Source organism: Antechinus flavipes, chromosome 3 (assembly GCF_016432865.1).
Source record: "Antechinus flavipes isolate AdamAnt ecotype Samford, QLD, Australia chromosome 3, AdamAnt_v2, whole genome shotgun sequence".
In the NCBI taxonomy this organism is placed as follows: Eukaryota; Metazoa; Chordata; class Mammalia; order Dasyuromorphia; family Dasyuridae; genus Antechinus; species Antechinus flavipes.
Window position 1 is genome coordinate 191,254,151 of NC_067400.1, and position 25,975 is coordinate 191,280,125.

The following is a 25,975-nucleotide window of genomic DNA, read 5'->3' on the forward strand; positions in this document are numbered from 1 at the left end:
CCAGGTCTCTCTTATCCTGAAAAAAAATCTCATTTGATCTTTGCATCCCTACTATTATCCTATATCTCTTCTGCTCTATATAACTAAACTCTGAAAATAAGTGCCTCCATTTTCTCTGTCATTTTCTTCTCGAGTCCATTGTAATTTGACTTTCTGAGCTTATGATTCCACCAAAACTTCTCTCTCTAAAATTACTTATGTTCTCTTAGTTGTCAAATCAAGTAGCCTTTTCTCAGTCCTCATTCTCCCTAACCTCTTTGTGGCCTCTGATACTGTTGATTACCAGCCCCTACTTTTTCTAGATTTTAGGGACTCTTCTGGATTTCCTCCTACATATCTTACCACTCCTCTACCTCTTTTGCTGGATCCCCCAGCTCATTTTTTTTATCAGTAGGCATCCTTCAGGTTTCTGATGTGGCCCCTCTTTTCTTTCCCCTCTATTGTACTTCTCTTGGTGATGTCATTATTTGAAAGCTTTAATTAGAACATCATTGCACAAAAGAAAATGACTATTCAACTCTCATCCATTACAATGATAGGCTTTGCTGGACTTGTTTCAAGGGATCAGATGCAGGATTGTAATTTTATAACCTGCTGGACAAAAACATGAAGGAAAAAAATCCTAGAGATTCAAGAATCTATTAATGAAAACAAGATTTTAAAAAAGTTGTCTTTTTTCTTTGTGTATTTATATAAAGCATTTTTAAGTCACTTTTCTTTCAGTTTTTACAGTTGTCTTGAGAAATGCATACAGAAATATCATTATCCTCATTTTACATAAGAAACTGATGTCCAGAGTAGTGAGGCTACTTGTTCAAGATGACAAAATGAGTTGTTGATTGAGTTGGACCAGCAAGCACTTCTATTCCTTTATTTCCTGAACTCTTGATAGTATCCTTTCCTCCATACTATGCAGTCTTAGGATATATTGGGAATGCTGTAGAGGGGACTCATCTAGAATTCAATACAAAGAAAAAAAGAATAAGCTGTGACACTGTGTTAGATGCCCAGCCAGATGGTCTCTGTATTCCTTCCAATTCTGAGATGCTAATTGATTCTATTAATGTATAGGTATTTATGTATAGATATAAGTTAGATTCATTGAATGCAGTGACCCCTTTCAATTCTGAGAATCAGTGTTTATATGACTTTCTATCCAATGCAGAATGTATGTGGGTGTATATCCCATGACATTTTCCTAATAGAGAAGTGAATATCATCCCTTTTCCACATTCAGAAATGAGTACCATGTTCCCATGATTTGGCCCTGGATGTATGTTGTTCTTTTTCATTAACCAATATAACCTTAAAGTATATTACTTTTTTTCCCATTTCCCCAATATTTTTTTCTTTTTTTCCAATGTTCTGTGCTCCTTGAATGTCAATATTGAAAGAGGTAAAAATTTTAGTGAAGGACTCGTCAGGCCTAATAGCTACACTATTCTCCTCAATGTGGAAAATCATCTCTAGGGTCATTTACATTCTTCATACCTAAAACACTCCTTTAGCTGAAGCAGCTTAGGGAAAACAAGACTGAGTTAACAAGAAGAAAACACTGAAATGAAAGGAATTATGCTGGAACCCACTCTGGCCCCAAATAGAATTTTGTTTTGCTTTGAATGCTTTTGCTTTCCTCAAGGACAGAAGCAGTACCTTCTGTAAGTTTGTTTTGTATGTTGTATCTAACACATTATGACCTGTTGGTTGATAAAGATGAATTATAACCAGGGAACCAATTAATCTTGAAAAGTTATATTTGGAACTTTAAGGGTTTAATGCTCAGAGGAGATTAAATTATAGCACACTTACAAAAACAAATATAGGATACAGATAAACATGACACTTCAGTTTTCTTACATGCCAGTGCTCATGTCCTTGCCTCCTGAGACTTCTCCTGAACAGGTATCTAGGGCATTTAAGGCCATTCAGCTCTTAAAGACAAAGTCAATACATCATTTTTCTTCAATGAAAATTAAGTAAACAACTATAGAAAACAATTTCCTTTTTGCTTTTAAATACATGAGTTCTTTGGGCAGTGAAATGAGAGAACTTAATATTTATTCAGTTGTTATGGAGTCTACTTTCAATATTCTGCTTCTAAAAAGCTCCTGTATTTTAAAAGGAAGAATCTAGTTTGTTATTGTTATAGCTTTTGGAAAGCTTGCTGTGCAATGTAGCCTCAAATTAATATATGTAGATTTATACCTATTACAATAATTAGTTTTAGTGAAAATTGTATCTAAATTGCTGCCCATACCCACTGAGAAAGCAATATATCTTAATGTTTTTATCCTTCAAGAGTATTCCTTGAATTTTGGGGGAGAGTAGAAACAATAATTACATATAAGATTGTAAAATAATAGATGGTTCCAGAGTAAATATAAGGATGTATTTCTCTTTAGGGGCTCTAATAATGTCATATATTGTCATAGGGCAGTATATTTCTATCCATAAATTATGCAAAGCTGTTTTTACATTTTTAATGTTTCATCATCTCTCTTTCTAGAGTTCTACTCCATTTGAGGAAGATAAGGTGGTCTCTTAAGGTCATGTAAACAGCAAAATTGAGTTTGTAATCAAATCATTCAAAGTTCTTTATTTCATTGAGCACTCCTGTTAGGCATTATTACTGCATAAGTATTGCTAGTTTAGTATACTGTTTCCTGCCACGAAGAGCCTGTTTTTACTACAATGTGTGCTCCCTGAGAGCAGAAACTGCTTCTGCTTTTCTATTTGTATACCCAGCTCTTGGAACAATGCTTTGAAAAGAGTAAATGTTTAATAAATGCTTTATTATTCATTCATTCCATTCACTTCATTCCATTTTCCACTCAACTGTCAATTTAAACATCCTAAAACAAATCTAATAATATCATTCCTCCTTCCTTCAAAAAATTACAGTGGCTTAATTCTTAAAGATTAAATATAGGGGCAGCTAGATGATGCAGTGGGATAGAGCACCAGCCCTGAAGTCAGGAGAGTCCTGAGTTCAAATCTGGTCTCAGACACTTAATACTTCCAGCTGTGTGACCTTGGGCAAGTCACTTAACCCCAATTACCTCAAAAGAAAGAAAGAAAGAAAGAAAAAGAAAAAGAAAAAAAGAAAGAAAAAAAAAGAATTAAATATAAATTCCTGAGTGTTCAAAGCCCTTCACAACCTGACACCATTCTAACCTTTTCAATTTTTTAAACCTCATCCCCCTCTATATATACTGATATGTTGAATTCTTTGCTGTATATATCCCAACAACCATTTTTATCGAGCTCTCCTTCCCCCCCACTGCCTCTGCCTTCTGCCTATACCTAGAACATTCTTCCTAATTTCTACCTCCTAGTTTCCCTGATTCTTTAAAACAGAAACTAAAAATTCTTATCTTCTACAATCAGCCTTTCTCAGTCTTTTTTAATTTTAATACATTCCTTCAGAATTTACCCCTAATGAAACCTGTACTGATCTTTTTATACATAGTTATTATTATGCTATCTTCCCCATTAAAGAGTGAGCTCTTTGAGAATAGGGACTGTTTTTTTGGATTTTGTTTTTGTTTTTGGGGTGTGTTTTTTGCCTTTCATTGTATCTCTAGGACTTAACAGAGTGCCTGACACATACCAGACATTTAAAAAAGCTAGTTGTCTGACTATAGATAGCATTGAATCAACAGTCAGAAAATAAAAGGTCCATGTTAGTTTCAAACAGTAAAGAATGTTTAGAATTTAGATAGGGATAATAGAGAGGTAAAGGATGTTAAGCTAAGTAAGCAATATTACATCTGAAAAAATCATTTCACCAGTTTGTGTCTGTGGTATTCTCTAGAAGTACAATGGAGCAGTTTAAAAAAAAAAAAAAAAAGATGGACATCAGAATCAACCATGATTATCTTTCATCTAAAAATGGTCTTACTTGAGCTTTCCTTAACAGATGGTTTTCAGTGTTAGTCTTAAAGATTTTCACAGCATTTTCCAAAATTTGCCTTGGCAACTTGTTAAATGGTTTAATCAACCTTACTGTCAGAAAGATATTCCTTGTAATTTAAATCTTTTCTACTGAAATAAATCTACTGATCTGTATTTCCTGCTCTTACTTCATTAGCACAAATAGAAACTGGTTTTCTAATTCAAGTCAACAGAAATTTTCAAGCCTTTACTATGTGTATTATATCCCCAGTAATTCATACAATACAAATAAATGTTTCATTGATACTCCAAGATCCCCAATTCCTACTCCTAAGCAAATAGTTTCATTTTTATGGATTCCTATCCCCTTCTCTGCTAATACCACCCCAATTATGTAACAGTACTACTTATTATCCCTATTTGTGATGGAAGGGTAAGTTAAATGAATTCTGCTATTAATAATAACAAACTGATTTTTACAAAGCATGAATGACATATACCATTTGAGTTATACATATACCTTGAATAAATCAATATCTTTTATAATGATCTCTGACTTTTAGTATAATGTTTTTTTATGTGCATAAATATTCCATGAAACTTGCATCATTCTCTTTCCCAACAAATTAGCATTACAATATCTATCTCAAAGGCCTCACTATTTGAAAATTTTTTCCCCCACCTAAACAATCCTGTGATTAAAAATCATCTTACTCAAGTGACATTTTGATTGTTCTTCCCTTCTAAAAAAAACTAAAAAAACCCTTTTGTTCTTCCATATGAATACTGTTATTTTTTCTAGGTCATTAAAATAGTTTATTGGGAGTCTGATTGGTATAACACTAAATAAATAGATTCGTTTAGCAAGTATTGTCATCTTTATTATATTCGCTCGGCCTAGCCAAGAGCCCTTAATATTTTTCCAATTATTTAAATCTGACTTTATTTGTGTGGAAAGTGTTTTGTAATTTTGCTTATATAATTCCTGACTTTTCTTTGGTAGATAGATTCCCAAATATTTTATGCTATCGAGATTATTTTGAATGAAATTTCTCTTTGTATCTTTGCTGTTGGATTTTGTTGGTGATGTATAAAAATGCTGAGGATTTATGTGGATTTATCTTGTATCCTGCAACTTCCCTAAAGTTGTGAATTATTTCTAATAGCTTTTTAGTAAAATCTCTGGGGTTTTCTAAGTATACCACCATATCATTTGCAAAGAGTGATAATTTGGTTTCCTCATTACCTACTCTAATTCCTTTAATCTCTTTCTCAACTCTTACTGTTGAAGCTAGGTTTCTAATACAATATTGAATAGTAATGGTGATAGTGGGCAACCTTGTTTCATTCCTGATCTTAGTGGGAATAGTTTCAGTTTATCACCATTACATATGATGCTTAATAATGGTTTTGAATAGATGCTCCTGACTATTTTAAGGAAAAGTCCATTTATTCCTATACTCTCAAGTGTTTTTATTAGGAATGGATGTTGGATTTTATCAAATGTTTTTTCTGCATCTATTGAGGTGGTCATATGATTTTTGTTAATTTGATTATCGATATAGTCGATTATGCTAATAGTTTTCCTAATATTGAACCAGCCCTGCATTCTTGGTATAAATCCTACTTGGTCACAATGTATTATCCTGGGGATGATTTTCTGTAATCTTTTTGCTAATATTTTATTTAGGATTTTAGCATCAATATTCATTAGGGAGATTAGTCTATAATTTTCTTTCTCTGTTTTCAACCTACCTGGTTAGGTATCAATACTATGTCTGTGTTATAAAAAGAATTTGGTAGGACTCTTTCAATCCCTATTTTTTTCAAATAGTTTATATAGCATTGGAGTTAATTGTTCTTTAAATGCTTGGTAGAATTCACATATAAATCCATTTGGTCCTGGGGATTTTTTCTTAGGGAGCTGATTAATAGCTTGTTTTATTTCTTTTTCTAAGATAGGACTGTTTAACTAATTTACTTCTTCCTCTGTTAATCTGGGCAAGCTATATTTTTGAAGGCATTCTTCCATTTGATTTAAGTTATTGAATTTATTGTCATAATGTTGGGCAAAGTAACTCCTAATTATTGTTCTAATTTCCTCTTCATTAGTGGTGATTTTCTAAATGTTTCTTATAAAAATTTAAAAGTTAAAGATTTTATAATTATTTTCATATGAACTTTTTTCCTTTTAATACAGTAAGATTGGAATATAAGAACTCTTAACTTGAATTGGAAGGTCTGAGAATAATTGTTGATTTCCTAAGTTACCTCCTGACATATTTTAGGGAAGTTATTTAATGTGTCTGAGGCTTTCTTCGGTAAAATAGGGATGACAATGTCTGACACTTTACAAGGATCCTGTAAAAAAGAAATAAGAATACACAGATGTGTAACCATGCAAACTATTGGTTTACATGAATTGAGTTCATCCTTAATAAGTTTCCCTAAAATCACTCCACTTTAGACTTTATCTGAAGTTTCTTTTGAGAATTAAACAAGTTTGTAACAAGTGCTCCATTTAAGTAAAGATTTTTGGTTCCTTTGTAAGCATGTAAGATAACATTGTGTATGAGATATAGGATTTCCTTTACTAGAAAATTTACTTCTCACTTGAACTTCGTATTCACTGCAGACACTTGTATATATCTGATATCATATAGTAATACCCTAAAGCTTGGATTTCATTGAAAGGAATTATCTTACAATTTCTCTATAGGCAACCCCTTACATTTTAGTGAGTCCCATCTTTATCTTAGGTCACCAGCCTTATAGAATGACTTTAAGGCCTTCCTCAAAATTAAAAATAAAGAGCAACAAAATTTGACTTTTCTAGAGAGACAACCACTAGACTTGTACTATCCCAGTACCTCATGGCACCATACAAGAAAAAGTTCAGGTCTTTCTTCTTCCATATGTGAGCTTAGTTTCTTGCTTTTCCTCCAGAGAAACATATGAACAGATTCCTTAGTTCAGAAATATCACAGGGAAATTTCAAACCTAGTTCTATCAGCCTCACAGCACATTTTTGATTATTTTTGTAGTCAATATTTTCAGTCATTATTTTTATAAACTAGCTGCCTATAGCTGAATAATAATTTCTATGAAAAATAAAAATGTATGAGGTATCAACTTCCCTGAGATAGAACTGACATTGCTAGACCCTCATTCAAATTCCTTCCAGCTTGAGTAATCCAACTACAGTTTTTACTCTACTGATAACATTTTCAATAATCCATAGTTAGCTCTGTGCCGTGATGAGAGGGTAGGAAGGCTGGCACTTTAGTATAACATGTCTGTGTATATGTGGTACAGATCCATATGTTTACATGTGTGTGGTCACATGCATATATTGTGTTTATCATGATGACTTTATAGGTATTTGTTTATATTTATATTTGTGTCTTTAGATATGTACATAAATAAAACACATAATTAAGGACTATGCTAAGGACAGAATTCACCTATGTCTTCCACAATTTACCCTCAATTTAGTTTAAAAACCTCTCAATATTTAATGCTAAAAACTGTAATTCTGAGTTTATGTTCATCAGAGTCAATCTTGCCAATTTTTCCATACCTATTCTACTAGCAATATTTTTTGGCTCACTTTGCCTCCATCATTGGTTCTTCCTGACAATATCAGAAGAATACATGTTTTTCAACTTTGACACCCACCCCAATCTCTTAAAAACTTCCAGACTAATAATAGCATTAAATGCAGAATTATTTTTTCTTAATCATTATTAAGGTTTGAAAAGAAAAAAAGACTTATTTGCCTAATTTAATCAAGAAGTAATTATGCCTCATGTTTTTGATGCTTTATCATATCATGATGCTTTAAGCATCATAGTTCCTAAAACTGTTCATATATCCACTCTCCTCATTCATCTTCAGTTCCATTCTGGGATCTATTTGGTCCTTTGCTTTAGTATTCCCAGCATTTAATACCTTAATTCTGACTTGCAATCACCAGTGTCATCTCTAAGCACATTTTTTTATAATTGTCTCAATTGCTGAAGCTTTCAGTTTGACCCAGAAAGCCATCAAAGCTTACCTGCCAGTCAGTGTCTCTCTATCCTCTTGGCTATCATTCCCAGTAGCACAGATAAAAAGTTTTTAACTTACATGCCCTCAGTCTCTCTTCTGGCCAGTGTGGGGTAAAGGAGGGGGGGTGGAGAAGGGGAAAGGAGATGGGTTAATCCAATTCCTTTTAGCTCTTTTGGCATGAATCCTCCTGGTCATGGCTGCTGCATTGTTAATTGAGAAAATGAATAGTTAGGACAGATGATGCTGTATCAAATTCAGTGGTATAAATTGGTTCTATCAGGTAAAGTAAATTAATGTGAAAAAAAATGTTCTGGAAAGATAGGTTAGAACTGCATTACAAAGAGCATTAAGTATCAGGTTGAGGAGTTTGTATTTTATCCCAGAAGAACTGAAGATTTTTGAGCAAAAAAGTGAATATAGTCAGATCTGTGCTTCAGGAAACTTTATTTTGGTAGTCATGTGGAAAATGAATGGGAGAAGGGAAGCTAACTAGAAGCTTATGGCAGTAGTCTAGGGAAAAATTAGTATCTAAACCAGGGTAGTAGCAAAGGAGGTAGCAAAAAAAAAAAAAAAAAAAAGAGTAGAATCAAATCATTTTGTGGAGTTAAAATGTACAAGAATCAGAAACTGAGGATGTGTGGGAGGTGGAAAGAATAGAGCCAACCATTAATTTTATATTTATTTATTAATGCCAACCATTAATTTACATATTTATAAGTATTTATAAAATATTTTGATAAATATGCGATTCCTACTAAATTCATTCTATAAGCGTACATGATATCAATTGAAAAATTACATTTTATAGGTGTGAGATTCTACCCTTTTCCTGAAACATTTGTAATTATGATTGTCATAAAGTAGAATTGGACATTACAATCCTAGAATCTTCACATGTAATTATGTAATAGACAACTCTTAAAGACTAAAAGTGGCAAATTCATGCTAAGCTGCATTGGTAGGGCATGTTACTTTTGTTGCAAGACCATAGTGAAATCACATCTCTAGTGCTTTGTCTTATTCTTAAATAATTTTTAAAATTAATCTGGAATACTGTGAGAGGAATCTGTGAGAGAAAATGTGGTATGTAAATGAGATTATTTTGTCATTTTTATATTATTTTGATACATATTTTCACTATGATATTTACCTCTACTGTTGTTTGGTAGCATGTTCTTCATTCTTTTTCTATTAAAAGAAAAAACTGATATTTATAATTTCCCTATTCATTGAATAATTAAAACACTTATCTTGAGACTGGAACTCAAGAGTGAAATCATTTATCTTTTTCTTTCCATCAAAATTTGGAGTGAGCATCTACTTAAAGGTAAATGATTGATTGCTCTAAATGTCTGAGAAATTACTGACTATAATTGATGTCACTTGACAGAACTCCCTCTTTATAGTTCCCTCACAAGAATTAGATATCTCTAACTGGTACATGCTAAGCAGAGAAACCTTAAATCTGTAACCTTCTCAATGTTTTGTGCCAATCAGGTAAGTGAAGCTCCTAAAATATTGCTAAAGTCTATTAGAATTTACTTATATCAGTATTAATCAGATACCTGCAGATAGGCCTATCTGATTCATGCTACTGTTCAGTCTATGAATTACATAGACTGAACAGTAGCATGAATCATGATTTTTAAGGATTCATGCAAACTCAGTTGCAGAGGAATTGAGAAAGTCTCTACTTCATCTCCTCTTTTATTTCTATTACAGTAGCAAAGAGATGACAAGAAGAAAATATATATATATATAGGATTCCCACTGAGATTCAGCCACATAAATTACATATACACAGACACTGTTCAGTTGATGCTTATCTGATCCTCAATTCTCAATCACCTGTTTTAGTTCTTATAGATAACTATGGACAAGATATTCAGTACTAAAATAAGTAAGAGAAAAGGTAAGGTAAATACAGTGGAATCTTTCCACATGTAAAAATAGTTTAAAATAGTATTTTCAATTGCTGAGCTCTCATCAGGACCTTATACAACTAGGACACAATTAGAATTACTTTATTCAGAAAATATAGACAGAAAAATAAGTAATTTCCTCTGAGGTTAAAAAAAAGGGAAATGTGTGCATTTAAAAATATGCATATAGACGTGTGTGTGTGTGTGTGTGTGTGTGTGTGTGTGTGTGTGTGTGTGTAAAGAAAGAAACTAAATTGTGACAAGAAACATTACTTATAGGGAAAAAAAAAACCAAACTATTGTTTTCTTTTTGTTTTTTCAATCTAGATCCCAATGCTCTTGCTGGACAGACTGGTCCTGATCATGCTCTTATAGGAGGAATTGTGGCTGTTGTCGTGTTTGTCACACTGTGTTCTATATTTCTGCTTGGTCGATATCTGGCAAGACATAAAGGTAGGAGAGATTTAATCAAACAATAATACTTCCTTGTGATTAGATTCACTCGATAACACTTTTCATTCTTTTCTTTTTGTGTAAATTATTTTCTCAAAAAAAAAAATTCTGCTAACATTCAGTTTCTAGATTCCAAAAAGGGCTTGATTTTTACTTAATTTTACAATTAGATTAATTGAAGTAAAATCATATCTTACAACTCACCAAAGTTATACATTGGGTGAGTGACTCAGGAAAAATTACAGACAAGTCTGATATTTATTTCTAGGACAGTAGAGAATCACCTTTACATCTCTTCAACATTTATAATTGATTCATACTTGGTATCTAGAATTTCCTCAGACATACACATATGAGGCAATAATAGAGAAGAAAAGGTGATTCCCCCCTCCCCAACAGAATAATAAAATACAGAGATAAACTGTAGAATCACTGCTCTGCATGTGGCCATGATTAATCTAATCTCAGTCATTTTAAGGACAGTTACTATTGTTAACTACATGACACCATTTGCCTTTTGGCCACTCTCTAGGCTGAATATTTGAGTTGTAAAGATTTGGCCCAAGCATAACCTACTACATTCCAATAAAAAAGTGAGCTTGTATTTATTTTTTTATTAGAATGGATGCCTTATACATGTCAACCTAATTGAAACTGGGTACAAATCCTTAATCATTGAATGTAGCAATGATGGTAGCTAGTTAAATAAATGTGCCAATCAATTTATTTCATGTTGATTTCCATAGGAACATATTTAACAAATGAAGCTAAAGGAGCTGAAGACGCACCGGATGCTGACACAGCTATTATCAATGCAGAAGGCAGCCAAGTCAACGCAGAAGAGAAAAAAGAATATTTCATTTAGATGCAGACCTAGATTCTGAGTTTTACTTATCAGGCTGACTGCTGGAGAAAACTGGCTATCATCTTTCAGAATTCATTTCTACCATCTTCTGTTCCCTTTATTAATCTCCATACTATACTGCTACCAGTAGCCAGTTTATACCAACAATCAGCTTTCTTTAACATCATTCTTTAATTATCCTCTCATCCATAATGCAGGACATTTCTTATTGCCTAAAATTCACATTATTGTTCTCTTAACATACAGTGCTTGAATATACAGCCTTAACAATGTTAATCATCACCATGAACCATGGTATTGAATTGTTTTCTACATTTAAAATTGTAATTGTATGCAAGTTTTTCTTCTCCAGTTTTCTTCCTTTTAATCATAGTCCTTATTAAGTATGCCATTGGACAGTTTTCATAACCCATACTATTAGGTGAACACCTAATGTGCTCAAGTTCAATCTAAAATTAGAGGTTTACAAAGAATATTTTATACATCTCAGTAGTTCAAAGATAAGTTTTTGAACCATATGCCCTAGAAATCACAAATCAAAAATACTGTAGTATAGTTTCTAGAATGCTTGGACTCAATGGTAGAGTTGTATCAATTTGCTATTTATCTAATAGTACTTGATACTGGAGCCATGTGTTTGGGTTGTAATCATATCATGCTGTATATCTCTATACATTCTGCATTAGGTTACTATAGTTTCATTTACAAATAAATTTTTCCAACACTTTTATTGCTTTGAGGGTCACAAAGATTAGATATGTTTCTGTATTTTTTCATAATTTATTTGCTTCATAAAGACTCACCTGCCTACACAGATTGGACGTATTCATAGGGCACAATTTCAAGACATTTTAGAATCTGTATATAGTGCATATAATAAATCCAATTAAACATTATTTGATACATATTTAACTTTTTGGGCTGTAGGTAAGTCAGTCACAAGTAAGCATTTTCTAATGTCCATTATATCCCTTTAGATATGACTTAAACCTATATTATAAGTAGATAATATGTAATAGTATTTTTGTCTGTATGTCCTAGCACTGTTCAACAGCAAATTTTTTCTAGTTCTTGTTAATTTTTTTATTTGTTATACAATGGAAGCACAATGTTATAAGGAAAGGTAATTTTAAGCTAATAACCAGTGCACAGCCTCAGGTTTTAAATTACTACCACATTTGATTAATATCCTAAAGAATAAACTCTTAGTTTCAAAATAAAAATCTCAATTTTTTTTTTAAATTTGGCAGTTCAGAGCTGCTTACCTATCTTGATTTGCCAAAAAAAAAAGAAAAGAAAAAAAGCATTAAGATATATGTTTTGTGTAAAAATGGACTAATTATTTATATTAAATTCCTGTCTATGCATTTTGTGAGATACAAACTTATGTCACAGCAAGTAAAAGAGAATTTCTGTCATGTTTTTAGCTTCACAGAGAAAGTTTCTCTTTCTCTCTCGATTAGTTCTGAAATTTTGGTGTAATTAACTATTAAAGAAATTTCATTACTCTTAAACATGTCAACAACAAATTTAGCCTAACACTTTTACTCAAAGAGCTAATATTATCTGTTATGCTACTAGATCAGGTCTCAGTATTTATTTCATGCTAAAGAATGAAAACCATGATTGATTAATGTTACTCTCCCTTTTTCCAAGTGTTGCACCTTTAAGGGGAAAATGGTATATGGTAATTATACTTTTAAAGTTGAAAATCATGATGGGCTATGGTTAAAAAAATCTCTTGGGATTTATTTTTGGGATAGGGGAATGTTTGAGTACATCATGTATTAATATCAAATGAAAGGCAAGGGTGCTGTATCTTAGATTATCAAAAAGTATAAATCTTTTAAGGACAATGTTAAAATTCTAAAACTTTTTGTTGAAACATTTATCTTGTTGATTTCTTTTTTTTTTTTAAAGAAAGGACAATGTCAGTCAAGCAGCACTTTTCAAAATATACAGAACATAAATAATATGATGTGGTTGAGTGTTAACATAATAAATCATATACAGTATGACATTTTAAAGAAATAAGTCTGCATTGATGTGATTGCATGCTTGTTTTTACAATTCACTCCATACCATCTGTGGAAAAATGCAATAATATGTTAATATAGTATGGTAGTTTGAGAGAACCAGGTAGGTGCTACTAGACACATTGAAACTAGTATAGGTTTACAAAATGTTCATGTCTTTCAAAGCAAAGTCTTTAAGAAGACAAACACAAAACAAAATTCATCCTATTTAGGACAAAACAGAAAATTCTTATTACAACAATAAGTTGTATAAACTGCATCATCAAATACTATTTTAAACTTAATTTCAGGATGCATTTACAAAATTGGTACTTTTCATTGATACGATGTTTACATCCCTCTTCATTCCATCTAAATCTGACTTGGCTCAAACTGCTGAATTGTTGCTTAAATAATTCAATTATTATTTATAGCAGTGTAAAGAAAATTGCAAATTTTGGAACATTTTGAGATTTTGGACTCTTTTAACCCTTACCCACAGAATTAAATAATATCAGTGTTGGAATTTAGGAGGGAGATGAAGGAAGAAAAAATAGCTGTACTATTATATTGGGGGGCACTAATTATATGTTTCAGCAATTAGTTATTTCTAGGTTTTAATTAAAATATTTTTATTTTTTATTCTTTTAGCAAGTAAGCAAATTGTCATTTTTCCTAACCCCTCAAAAAGGTTTTTTTTTTTTTTTTGTTGTTGTTGTTGTTTAAATAAAAACTCCAATCTAAATAGTCTATCCACCTTTGTTCACCCAAATCAGATAAATATGAAAAACTAAACCATGGTACTTATATCTGGAATATACACACTAATAAAACAGTTAGTCAAATTCTGTCTCGGCTAGGTGAGCACAGTCATTACAGGACTAGGTGAGAGAAGTGCACACATACCCAAAGGTAGAATATGGCACATTGTTCTTTGCTCAAAAGAAAGTAGCTAATCTCTGCCAGTGTACTGTTTACAGTGTCCATCGATTGTTCTTCATCTAAAATTGTCCAAACAACATTTCTTCTTTTTTCCCCCATTTGCTTGTATCTTAGACAGAATGATTCCTTTTTACTAAGTGTGCGTGCATGCGTGCGTGTGTTCATGTGGGAGGGGGGTGCTTCTTTTAACTTGTTTTCTGTCACCAGAGAATTCAAGAAGCAGTTTAAGGAACCTGATATTTAAGTTGAAGTTTAGAATTTAACCTAGAAAATGAATGCTCTCATATTGCTTCATAATGGCAAACCTTGCACTAAAATTCCCATAAGTAAATAAATAAACCGGGAAGAAAACATTTGTTTTTTCCCTAAATAAGGCAAGGAAGCTAACACCTCATGTATTTTCATTACTATGTAAAAAAATATAAATCTCTCAATGAAAAAAGGACTGGTTCATTTGTAATTATGTAACCATGATTGTAATAGCATTGAGGTTCCATGTACGCACATGTACAGTAGGTATTAAACACCTACAGTGTAGTTACATGTACTCCCATGTAACATAGCAGTTATAGTGTAATTTAGTGCCACTTATTGTAAAGTGTTACCAAAAGGAAAACAATATTTTACCTTTGCTTTTTCTTGGAAGGGAAAGGTAATTTTATGGAAGTAACATCTTAAATCTGACATTACATTCCTTTAATAAAGAGGTCATGCAAAACCTCTCTTTCACACTGCAGCTTCCCCTTTCACCCGACACACCGTACTTAGAGTCCTCCAAATGTCCAATATTGTTGCTCTTTGCAAATGGTAATCCATAATGAACATACCAAAAAATTCAGCAATGCCAGCTGAAGTAAGAAAAATATCTAATGAAAATTACTGATGAGTAATGCTTTTTATTAAGTGGCACAAAGTACACACTAAAAACTATGCAAAAATATAGGTAACTACAGTGTATTTACATGTAAGTATCTTGTACTTGCTGTGTATGGATGTTGGAAACCCATGTAATTATAATATGCATTTTGATTATCCTTAAGAGAAAAACATACAAGAGATATAATAATTTGTTTTAAGGTTTTTGCAATATTTACCCTTAGTGCAATATCCTCGATTACCTGGGATCATAAATGTAGAAGCAAAAATGCCAGATATATTTCTTTTTCTTCCCATCCTATGAGACCCATTGAAAAACTGGTTGCTAAATTAAAGCCTACAGTTTGTTCATCTCCACTGCCCACATACTAAAGCTTTGACAGTAGGGATAAATAGCTTACCTATAGCTGGTTTAACAGTACCCAACTGCTAGTTCCCTTCCTTCATGGAAATTATCATTTTTTATGGCCTTGTCTTTTGGCCAGGGCATTCCGCATAAACAAGAAGGAAAGAAATATTCTGAAATATATTGTCTAACTCTTCAGAATTAGAATACTCTCATTTGCCTTGGAATTTCCATGTTTTACTTTCATGCTAAGTTGGCATTTTCTTATAATGTAACTACAAAATGTTTCCATCAAGGTATAGAGATGCCTTCAAAATATAGGGTAATTTTTTCTAAACATTAAATTTTATATATTGAAAATTTTTTTCTAATCACTTCTTTCTCTTCTCCTCTAACCCACTGCTATACCCTTCCAAAGTAAAGTAGCAAAGTAATGAAGAATAACAAAAAGAGAAGCAAAAATAATTAGATTAATTTGCTCTGAATTTTACATGTCTATGTCTGTTTTAATGTATTGAGATTGTCAGTATCAAATGCAATAGTGATATTGGTCATGACTGGTAAGTCTTGTGCTATATATTCTTAAAATGATCCTTCTACCTCTCAATTTTAGCATAGATTATGAGATTTCAATATGAATGAATAAAAAAGAGGTATTTATAAGATCTTGCAGGCAGTATTCAGAAGGGATTATCACAACCATCTTTCTATTGTGAATACCAAAAGTCAACTTCTTTGATTGTGTTCAACAGAGAATGGATCTGTATGTTTTCTTTCTTTAACATTAAAACTCCCCTATAGGCAAAATGAAATAGTCACCTTTTAAAATCGAAGCACTTACATGCCTTTCAGTATTTCAAGGATGAATGGCAGCACTTTGGAATCCAACCTGGTATTCTGCCTTGAGGACAAATAAATATTAAAAATTCTTACCAATTTTCTGTGTTTATACAGAACAAAATGAAATGGATAATTTATTTTCCCAATGATCTTGATGAATGCAGACAACCAATGAAAATAATTCAGTCGGGCTTTCTTTATATCAGTAAATGTTGCTCTGAATTTTCCAGAGAATTGCCTCAAATATACACTTTATTTTGCCTGTGTAACCATGGCTTGAATGTCCTGAATTTAATTATGCTTTAGGGGAATAACATTTTAAAAGCACAGATATTCACATAGGAGGAAAATAACATAAAACCTACTCAGTTTGGTGGTATTAGTGATGATCATCAAAAAAGTGTAAAAGCATATATAAAAATAAATTGATTTTATTTGATGTTGGTATATTGCATGTAACACTGGGGCCACTATGTTCTTATATACGTCATGTATATGTCAGCTACATAAACCTAGCAAAAAGGATGGGTCTAAAAGACAAAGGGGGAAAATGGCATAATTCCCAATAAATGTGTTCAGGCTTATAGAAGAGAAAATTAAAATCCTTCTTTCCAGTTAAAAAAGATAAACTCACCGGGGCTCAGCACTTAAGCACTTTCCCCACATCCAGGGTCAAATCAGCAGTGGTGTCTGTATAAACTCTAATGCAGCATGAACTGCACTTAAAATTGTCTTACACACAGTACTGTAAAATCTCAGATACTTTCGTCACAAGCTTTCTCCTTTAAATATGTGAACATTGTAAACTTTTTGTTTATAGTTTGATGACAGAGAAAGTTTTGTAAAATATAAATATGTTGTAGTTGCAACAAATGGTCACAAATTGGGGGAAGGGGAATCTGATACATGAACTGGATTGTTATTTCTTTCCTACACAAACCCATAATGTTTTATCTCTGTTTCTACAATGTATTAGATGATTCTAGTGGATGGGGGAGCAAATGTTTTGGAAATTTTTGCAAAACTTGTTTTCTTTTTATTATCTGTATAATTTAAATGTTTGCAAATTCTTTTTAACTGTATCTGTTGTATCTGCTGCATACTAATATTATAATGCAATTTAGAAGCGATAAGTATTTGAGTTTGAAATTGCTGACATATGTGCTACATATTAAGTTCACATAAATGTTTGTGAATGGGTTAACTTTTAAATTTTACCAAAAGAAACCTCTTTTTATAAATCACAATTTTTTCAACTTAACCAGTGTTGGAGACAAGTCTGCAAAGTTAAGATTAAAATATGTGTTACTGAAAGTGGTATACTGCACCACTGTGGCCCTCTAGCTAGCTCTAAAACTAAAATGTTCCATTTGTATGTTTTACAGTTCATAACATTTGGAAGGGTATACTTCTGACACTGTAAAAATCAATTCCATGTAAGTAGGATCCACAGGAATTAAGCATATTGCACTGGAGATAGAAAAACAATTAGTTAATCTACTTTGTCATTAGTATTTTTAAACAAACAAAATGCATATTGTAATGTTAGGTACATGACACTTGCATGTTGATATGCCTATATACTTACAAAGTATTCAATGTGTACTTAGTGGCGCTTAAGATATGTCATGTACAACTCTTATAAACATTCTTACAGGGTTCCCATTTGCACTTCATCTTTCAGTAAAGTCTTGTCAGAAAAAAATTGTCTAATGAATATTATTGAAAAAATAAAATTTGAATTTTAGTTATCTGTTGGACATTACTGAATTGTCTATTCATTTAGTACATATACTGATGCTTTTGAAAATGAGGAAGACAGGCATTCAAAGATGGAACTTCCCTTTTATCAGTTCAAGAGACTATCATATTTCTTATATTGCAAGGTTAGTTAAAAGAAGAGGTACAAAGACATTATTCGGCTAGTCCAAATCACAACTTTTCTATATTTTATTCATCTTTATCCATTATCTTTTTATTTTAGTAAGACATAAAGATTCCATCCTCTTTTTTAATATACAAAGGAGTCATTTCTTAAATTAAACTTATTTATTTGATGTGTAATATCTCATTCCTTCTTTTGAAAAATATATCTTGCAATATATCCTTTCCCCTCAAAATATTTTAAAATATTATTGATTTGAGCAAATTGGTGTGAGGTCATAAAAATCTGACCCTTTTAAAAGGTAATTTTCCATCCATTCATGCTTGTCTACTGGTGTTGACTGGAAGCAAAAGCAAAAATGCCAAAAGCAGTATTTTATTATCTTCCATAAATTCACACATTAATCAAAAGCAAAGTTTTCAACTACCTAAGATAACTGAATTTACAGTATTGCTCTCCTAAGTTTATTTGTATGAGAATTTCAATTAAGTTTCAAATTTATAGAGTATTTTCTTTGTGTCTTTAGAAGTTCACTTACTATAAAGTATTTTATAGCCTACATTATAATATCAGATTTTGTTCTACAGGGTAAGCCAAAGGCTGTATAAGAATTAGTGACATTGGATCTGATATTTGTGTTAGGCCATGAAATGTTCCATTAAAAACCTCTCTGTAAATACAAGGTAAGATTTTGTATCTGGTCTATTTTATTAAGTAATGTCTCCCTGTTCTAAATGGCTTTTCTCTTCCATTAGTAGCGCTAGAATATGCTTTAGGGAATTTGATTCAATAGAAAGTGTAAGATTCAAAAATTGTGCAAGAAAAAATAACCTTCACAGAACTTTCCTTTTTAAATGACTCAAATACAAAACTGATTTCAACACAAATTCTCGCTCATTGTCTGTGACTTGCTTTTCTCAAGTCTCATTTTATAATTCATAGGCAGTCTCTCTCTCTCTCTCTCTCTCTCTCTCTCTCTCTCTCTCTCTCTTCTCTTCTCTCTCTCGTCTTTTCACCTAAATGATATGAAAATGAATTCATATGAATTCATTTTCATATGACTTCATATAACTTGGTTTTAAGATTCTTTGTGAACTTTCACTAAAGAATCACATAGAGGTCACAAAATGAAATTATTTGCAAAAAAAAAAAAGGCAAATCTAACTTAGTTTAATAACTAAAGTACAAAAGGAAACATTATCATATGTCAATCCTTATTTAACATTATAAATTAGCAATTCTGTGGCAGTTGCAGTTTTAATGAAAGTTATGAGATATTTTTATGGATTAATGTTTAAAATAAGAAACCTAATCTTTTAAATCTGGCCTGAAGAACCAACTATATACAGAAATCCATAGGTAATAGTGTTAAAGTATAACCTATAAGTAACCTACAAGTTTAACTTCAATCAATTGGATGGCATTTTTCTCCCTACACACACACACACACACACACACACACACACGTGTACATATGTGTATATGCATATATATAGGTATTTATACACATATGTATAACTTTATATTTGAATTACTAATGTATGAATCTTTTTTAGTTAACCTAATCTTCCTATAAGATAGTCTAAATTAGTAAAATGTCTAGAATATAACTATCTATTCTTGCAGTATGTTTTAAAATAAGTTTAATCAGAAAAAAATGTTTAAGATCTGGATATTGGAAACCTATCAAGTACATTTTAGGGGAATCTTCACTCTTTTAAGTAATACTAGTAGTATTTAATCATAAAGATAACATTCTTCCAAAAGAAAAAATTAAATACTTCTCAACATATCTGAAGTATCTTTATAGATACTTACTGTGTGTCTTAACTTGTCTTACTATGTGTCTTAACTTGTCTTACTGTGTGTCTTAACTTAAGGTAACCACATGGAAAACATTAAAAAGGTAAGCTGAATATTTTATTTACAGATCTTGTAGCATTGTTTTCCAGATACATACAGACACACACACTCACACACACACACACACACACACACACACACACACACACACGTAGGCAGTAATAAATATTGATATAATCAATAAAATATATATGTACAACCATACACATACTGGATTTTACTGCCTTTCTCTCTCTCTATATATATAGAGAGAGAGAGGCAGAAAAATCCAGATCAGTGGAAGAGATTGAAGTAACCCTACAAGAAAATATATGCCATGAGAAAAAAAAGAGAGAGAGAGAGAGAGAGAATGATAACATCTTTCTTTTACCAATTGTCACTGGTCTTAAATTTATGGTCATGTTCTTCTTCTGAGTATTGCCTACCCTGAATTTCGCAATTAAATCCTGAAAAAGCAAGCCTTTTTCCAGTTAGATATAAATAATTAAGACATTAAAAAATTGAGACATTCCTTGAAATGTTCCTTTGGGAATCACCATAATCTACTGTGCTATTAAAAAATCCATATTATCCATGTACTGCTCATACTGGTGACACTTTTAATTAAGTTTTCAACACATAAACTCAAAGCACAGAGGGAAAAAATGGATTAGTTAGATTTATAGTCAATAGTTTAGAATTCACAAAAAAGTTGATACTAGACCAAATATAGCCAAACTAACTTACAAAGACCACATTTCTGATGAACATCATATAAGTAATTCCAGCTATGGAAAATTTGGTGATAAAACTATTTGTGACAAACATTTGATAAATATTTAATAAAATTATATAATACACAATACCAAGTGTGTATGTGTATTATTATTAAATTATTATTTAAGCCATTACTAAATTCAATTCAATTAATTAATTAATTTTATTAATTAAATTTATTTATTATTGAAGCCTTCATAAATTAGATATGGGGTTTCATAAATCAACTTGAGGATATAGATTAAAACAAAAGAGAGGGCAAGGTCAAAAGTCTGACCTTCAAAAATGTGCCTGGAACTTAGGTTACCTCCATAGAACCATATAAGAAGTGACTTCTCTTTTTAGAAGATGGGACACCAACCAGTGGAGAGATCCATTATCCATTTATCCTGAGCTTGGGGAGTACGGAGACTATGGAGAGAGAAAAATCACTTGGCTCTCCATATTCCTCACCTCTAAAACTTAGAAATTTCTTTACAGTAATATATTATCATCAAATGCCAACATTCCTCTTGATATTTAAGTTTTTTTTTTCAGTCATCCAATTACCCATTCATTCTATCATCATTCATTACCATCTTATTATGAATTTCTTATTCAGAAACAAGTAATCTTCAACTTCTCACTACTGTACTTATAAATACTTTTCCTGATATTAGGTCACTGTCACAGGAATGAGCAATGCTAGATTCCCAATAGTTTCCTAATCATTAAACAAACTATTCACCTGACTCTCTAGCCTTAAATTGAAGTCCAATTTACTTTCTTCGTATTTCTGAATGACAGAGATAGTTTCTGGACTTCCCCCCTCTAATCATTAAATATTTCCTAAAAACGGCTGCCCCCTAAAAGCTCTATATCCATAATTCTAATTGCTAACACCTCTGCTGGTCCACTTCCCCTTGAAGTTATTTGCTGGTATGAACAGATCTATTGGCAGACCTGGTGGGAGACAACTGTCTGAAGTGACAGAGTTTAGGTGAGACAATGCAAAACCTTACCAAAATTTCAAGCCAAAGATATTTTTGGTCTTAATAGATCATGAGGACTATGAAGGAGTTGTGAAGTAGAGATCAGAGAAACAGTCACACTTGCAAAAGTTGGAGGTGGAGTGAAGCATAGTAATGAAAATCTTCTCCAAGTTAGCCAAGTAACATTATGGAGGAAACAGCACAGAATATGTCTGAATTATTACTTATTTCATGCAACATCTTTTGATATAACATTATTTTGTATCAGGGCATGCTTACCTGAATCAGAAAATAGTCAATGTAAATTTATGAATTCCCCTATTTGCATGTCAGAACTTATTAATTTCCTTCTCAGCAACAGCTTTTATAGGGGCCTTGATCCTAATGCTTTCTTGTTGTCTTGTCCAGGATCTTATTCCATCAACCTTCACTTCTTGCTTTACATCAATCTCTTCTTTGTTGGCTCTTTTTCCTCTATCTAAAACTGTGAATGGATTTCCTTAAACTCGACAACCTTTCCTAACCCTTTCTGCTATCCCAACTTAATTTTCATTTTAGTCCTATTTTTATTAGCTTCTTGAAGGAATAATTCATATACACTGTCCTGCTTCCTTTCTATATATTTATCCTAACTTGGCTTCTACCATTCTTTAGAAAATATTTATTTTTAAATGATAATTTCTCTCTTTTTTCCTCTTTAACACTCTGAAGTTTTTGACAATATGGATCATCACTTTGGATAGTCTTTTCCTCCAGTTTTATGATGTCACATTCCTAATTTTCCTCTTCCCTCTTTCAGAGCTCCTATTTTGATTATTCATATTCCCCTTCCCTCCTCATAAAGATCTTGCCCAAGACATTTTTTACCCTCTTGTCTATATACTTACCTTCAAAGATTTTATAAGTACCTATTTTCAAATATCATCTTTATGTAAGTGATTCTACTATTATCTTCTGATAGAGATAGGTCATGTATATAATGGAGAATAAAGCTAAACTAAGTGCTTACATCATAAAATATTTGTTACTCTGACTTCCCTCTATCATGATTAAAAAAGGGCATGACAGCAAAAAAGATATTTTAATTGATTTTTGGCCATCACTTTCTCATATTCATATCTAAACTTGACATTACCAATTTTCTTCCAAAAACCTATGTTTTCCCATAATGTTCTTATATTTCTTAAATAGTATCAACAACTTTATAATAGTCAGCTATGTTAAAAACTTCTAAGCTATATTTGATTTTTTTCTTTTTTTCCTTTCCTTCCCTTCCCCATGTATAAATAATCTCAATGAACTGTAAGATTTATCTCAATCTCACAGATTCATCTCCTTCTGATCCCACTAGTAAATTATCATTACTTATTTCTTGGCCCATAATTTTGCTTGTATTACCATTCAACTCAAACAATCAGTTTAAGTGCATAAATCTAATTATATCATTTCATTAGTAAAAAAAAAAAAATAATAATAATGTTTCACTTTTACTAGCTTAACAAAGTTCAAATGTTTTAACCTGTTTTTTGTGGTCCTTCAACTCCACTATATATTTACCAGTTTTAAACTCACTAATTCCTCTTACATCTCCAGTTCTGCATACCAAACTATTATCTGTCCTGCACAATTTTGTCTTCATATCTTTGCTCACATTGTTCTCTGTTCATAGAATACTTTTAAGTTACTCTTATCACTTCATTTTCCTCATTTTTTCCTACTGAAACCCTACCAATTATTCAAAGCCCAAGTAAAATTCTATCTACTCTTCTTCTTGGAAGTCATTTCCCAGAACAATTTTTTTGGTATCTTTTATTATGATCTATTTTGAAAACATTGAATATGTCTTGTTTGTTTATATACCACTCTAGCCACAAACAAGTATAATACCTTGGATGTAGCTAGGTATTTAATGAACATTGGTTCAATACAACTCATTCACAAATTAGGAAATTGCTTTTTATAAAGTTTACACTCACTAGAAATAGAAATTTTGTTTGAAGTCATGCAAAGTTTAGAGAAAGATTTCTACTTATGGAACAGATTTCAGAGATCAGATTTTAGTGGAGTGCCACAGGTATGGCCAACCACCAACATGATGATACTAAGGACTTGGAGGTCAGAGATTATATACAAAAATGGCACATGGAACAAGTATTACCTATTTAAAATTGTCAATCCACTTAAATCCACATACCAGTGGAAGGGAGAATTCTAGGTGCCACCTGTGGCTGCTGATATCAAAAATTAATGTTCAAATATGATGTTTGGTGATAGCAAAGTTGAATTGTTACATCACATCTTTTAAAATGTATTTACTGATAATTTTTTTCTCTATAAAATTTTAGGATTTACAAAATGCTTTATATACATTGTTACAGACAAAATATGCAAGCAATATTCCGAATACCTGTTTTCTCAAATGAGATAATGTAGAATATTTGCCTGATTATATTTGTCAAAGAATTTTCTTCACAGAGCCTCTTGCCAATGAAAGCTTAGAGATAGATATGTGGATAAATAAATGTATAGATTAAGTAATTTGAACAGGGAAAGTCATGGGGAAAAGTGATCAAAAGTTTGGAGAGGAAAATGATTACTTCTGTTTTGGATATACTGAGCTTCAAGTTCAAAAGATATTTCCAAGTACAAATATAGATAATTTGGAAATGCAGTCCTTTTGTTCATGGGAAAAACTGTAGCAAATATACAAATTTGGAATAAATCACAGGAAACTTAGTCAACGAAAGACAAATCAACACTCACACTTAGGGAGTGAAAGATAAATCACACATAACCAATGAGAAAAAGTGGTCAGATAGAAAAGGAAGATATGTAGGAGAAACAGTATTATTTAATTCCTCTAAATTTGTCTCCACATCTGTATAATAAGGAGTTTGGATTAGATTTTAAGAAGCTTTACAGCTTTAAAGTTATATTCCCAATCCAGAGAAGGAAAGATCAGCAAGAAATCAATGTCAATTACTGCAGAAAAGTGAAGGAGGATAACAATAATGCAATATTGTATAGAAATAAGAATTTGGAATAAATATATTTTGAGAAAGAGTAAAAAGTAATAATGAAGTGAAGTAGTAATGAAGGAGTGAGACAGAGGATAGGTTAATAATTCAGCAGGCTTGGAAGTGTCCAGAAACCTTCACTGGGAGAGGGCTTTTGTTTTTGTTTGTTTGTTTGCTTTTTCCTTTGCTCATCTTTTATTTACTCCTGAAATTGTGTGTTAAATAGATGAGCATATTTCTAAGTTGATAGCAAATTTACCATTAGGAAAATAGGCTGCTGGTCTATTCAATAATAATTCAAATAACAAGCATTTTATTAAATGCCTACCTTGTTCCATGGGTAGGTATATGAATATAAGTACAAAGAATCAAATGATCCTGACTAGCAAAGAGCTTGCATTCTAATATGGGGATAAAATATCACAAACTAATATAGCAAATGTAGAGGGAATAAATAAAAATATATGCAAAGTAATTAAATACACACTACACAAGAGAGAAGATATTAGCAGCTGGAGGAATTGGTAAAGGATTCCTTGAGTTGCATTTTAAAAGAAAACTGTGTCTTTATGAGATGGAAGTAAGAAAAGAGTTGCAATCCAGGCATAAGAAAGATGGATTATCACATGAGGAAGAAGAAAAAGAAAGCTACTTTGGGTAGATTACATAGTGTAGGAGGAGTGCTATATTGTGAGACTAGAAAGACACATTGAGATGAAGAGGGGAAAAAAAGAATTAAAGTATTCATTAAGCATTTAGCATGTATCAAACTCTGGAGATAAAAAAACAAAAGTGAGAGAATCCTTATTTTCAGAGAGCTTTAATTCTAATAGGAAACAGAATGGCATTCAGAGTAGAGATTTTCCTTAGAGAGTCAGAGAGAGTTTACAAGTGGAACCACAGGACATTTAATTTTCACACCCCTTCTAATAGTAATGTTAGTATTGATTTGCTCACTGTTCCCAGACCAGACACTGTTCCCAGGCAGAAAGCATAATGGGCATGGAGGGGTATAAGAAGGACTACAAAATATAGCAAGATGCCATGTTCTTATGTTTTGGGTGGATAGTTGTTCTGAATGGAAGCATGGATGGAAGCATGTTCTGAAATCTGGCATATACAGGTGAGTTTGTATTCACTCACCAATCAATAGTTTAGTCTAGGTAGATTACAAAAGAAAGTAGATTAATCCCCGAGAGAAGATAGGATATGTGATATATAGAAGTCAGGTCACAGGTTTAGTGAGCAGCAGCTAGAGAGGGAACTAGACGTCTGAGAAG

At 31.9% G+C, this 25,975-nt stretch overlaps 1 protein-coding gene across 2 annotated transcripts in view; it reads left to right on the plus strand.

Moving 5' to 3' along the window:
- Nucleotides 1–17,954, plus strand: part of CADM2 (cell adhesion molecule 2) — a 1,468,479-nt gene extending 1,450,525 nt beyond the window's left edge. For both annotated transcript variants that reach the window (XM_051984362.1, XM_051984363.1), the window contains 2 exons: nt 10,194–10,319; nt 11,066–17,954. In XM_051984362.1, the coding sequence (XP_051840322.1) occupies nt 10,194–10,319; nt 11,066–11,184 (245 nt within the window). In that variant the 3' untranslated portion in view covers nt 11,185–17,954. The remainder of the gene's footprint in view (nt 1–10,193; nt 10,320–11,065) is intronic.
- Nucleotides 17,955–25,975: the final 8,021 nt, after the last annotated feature.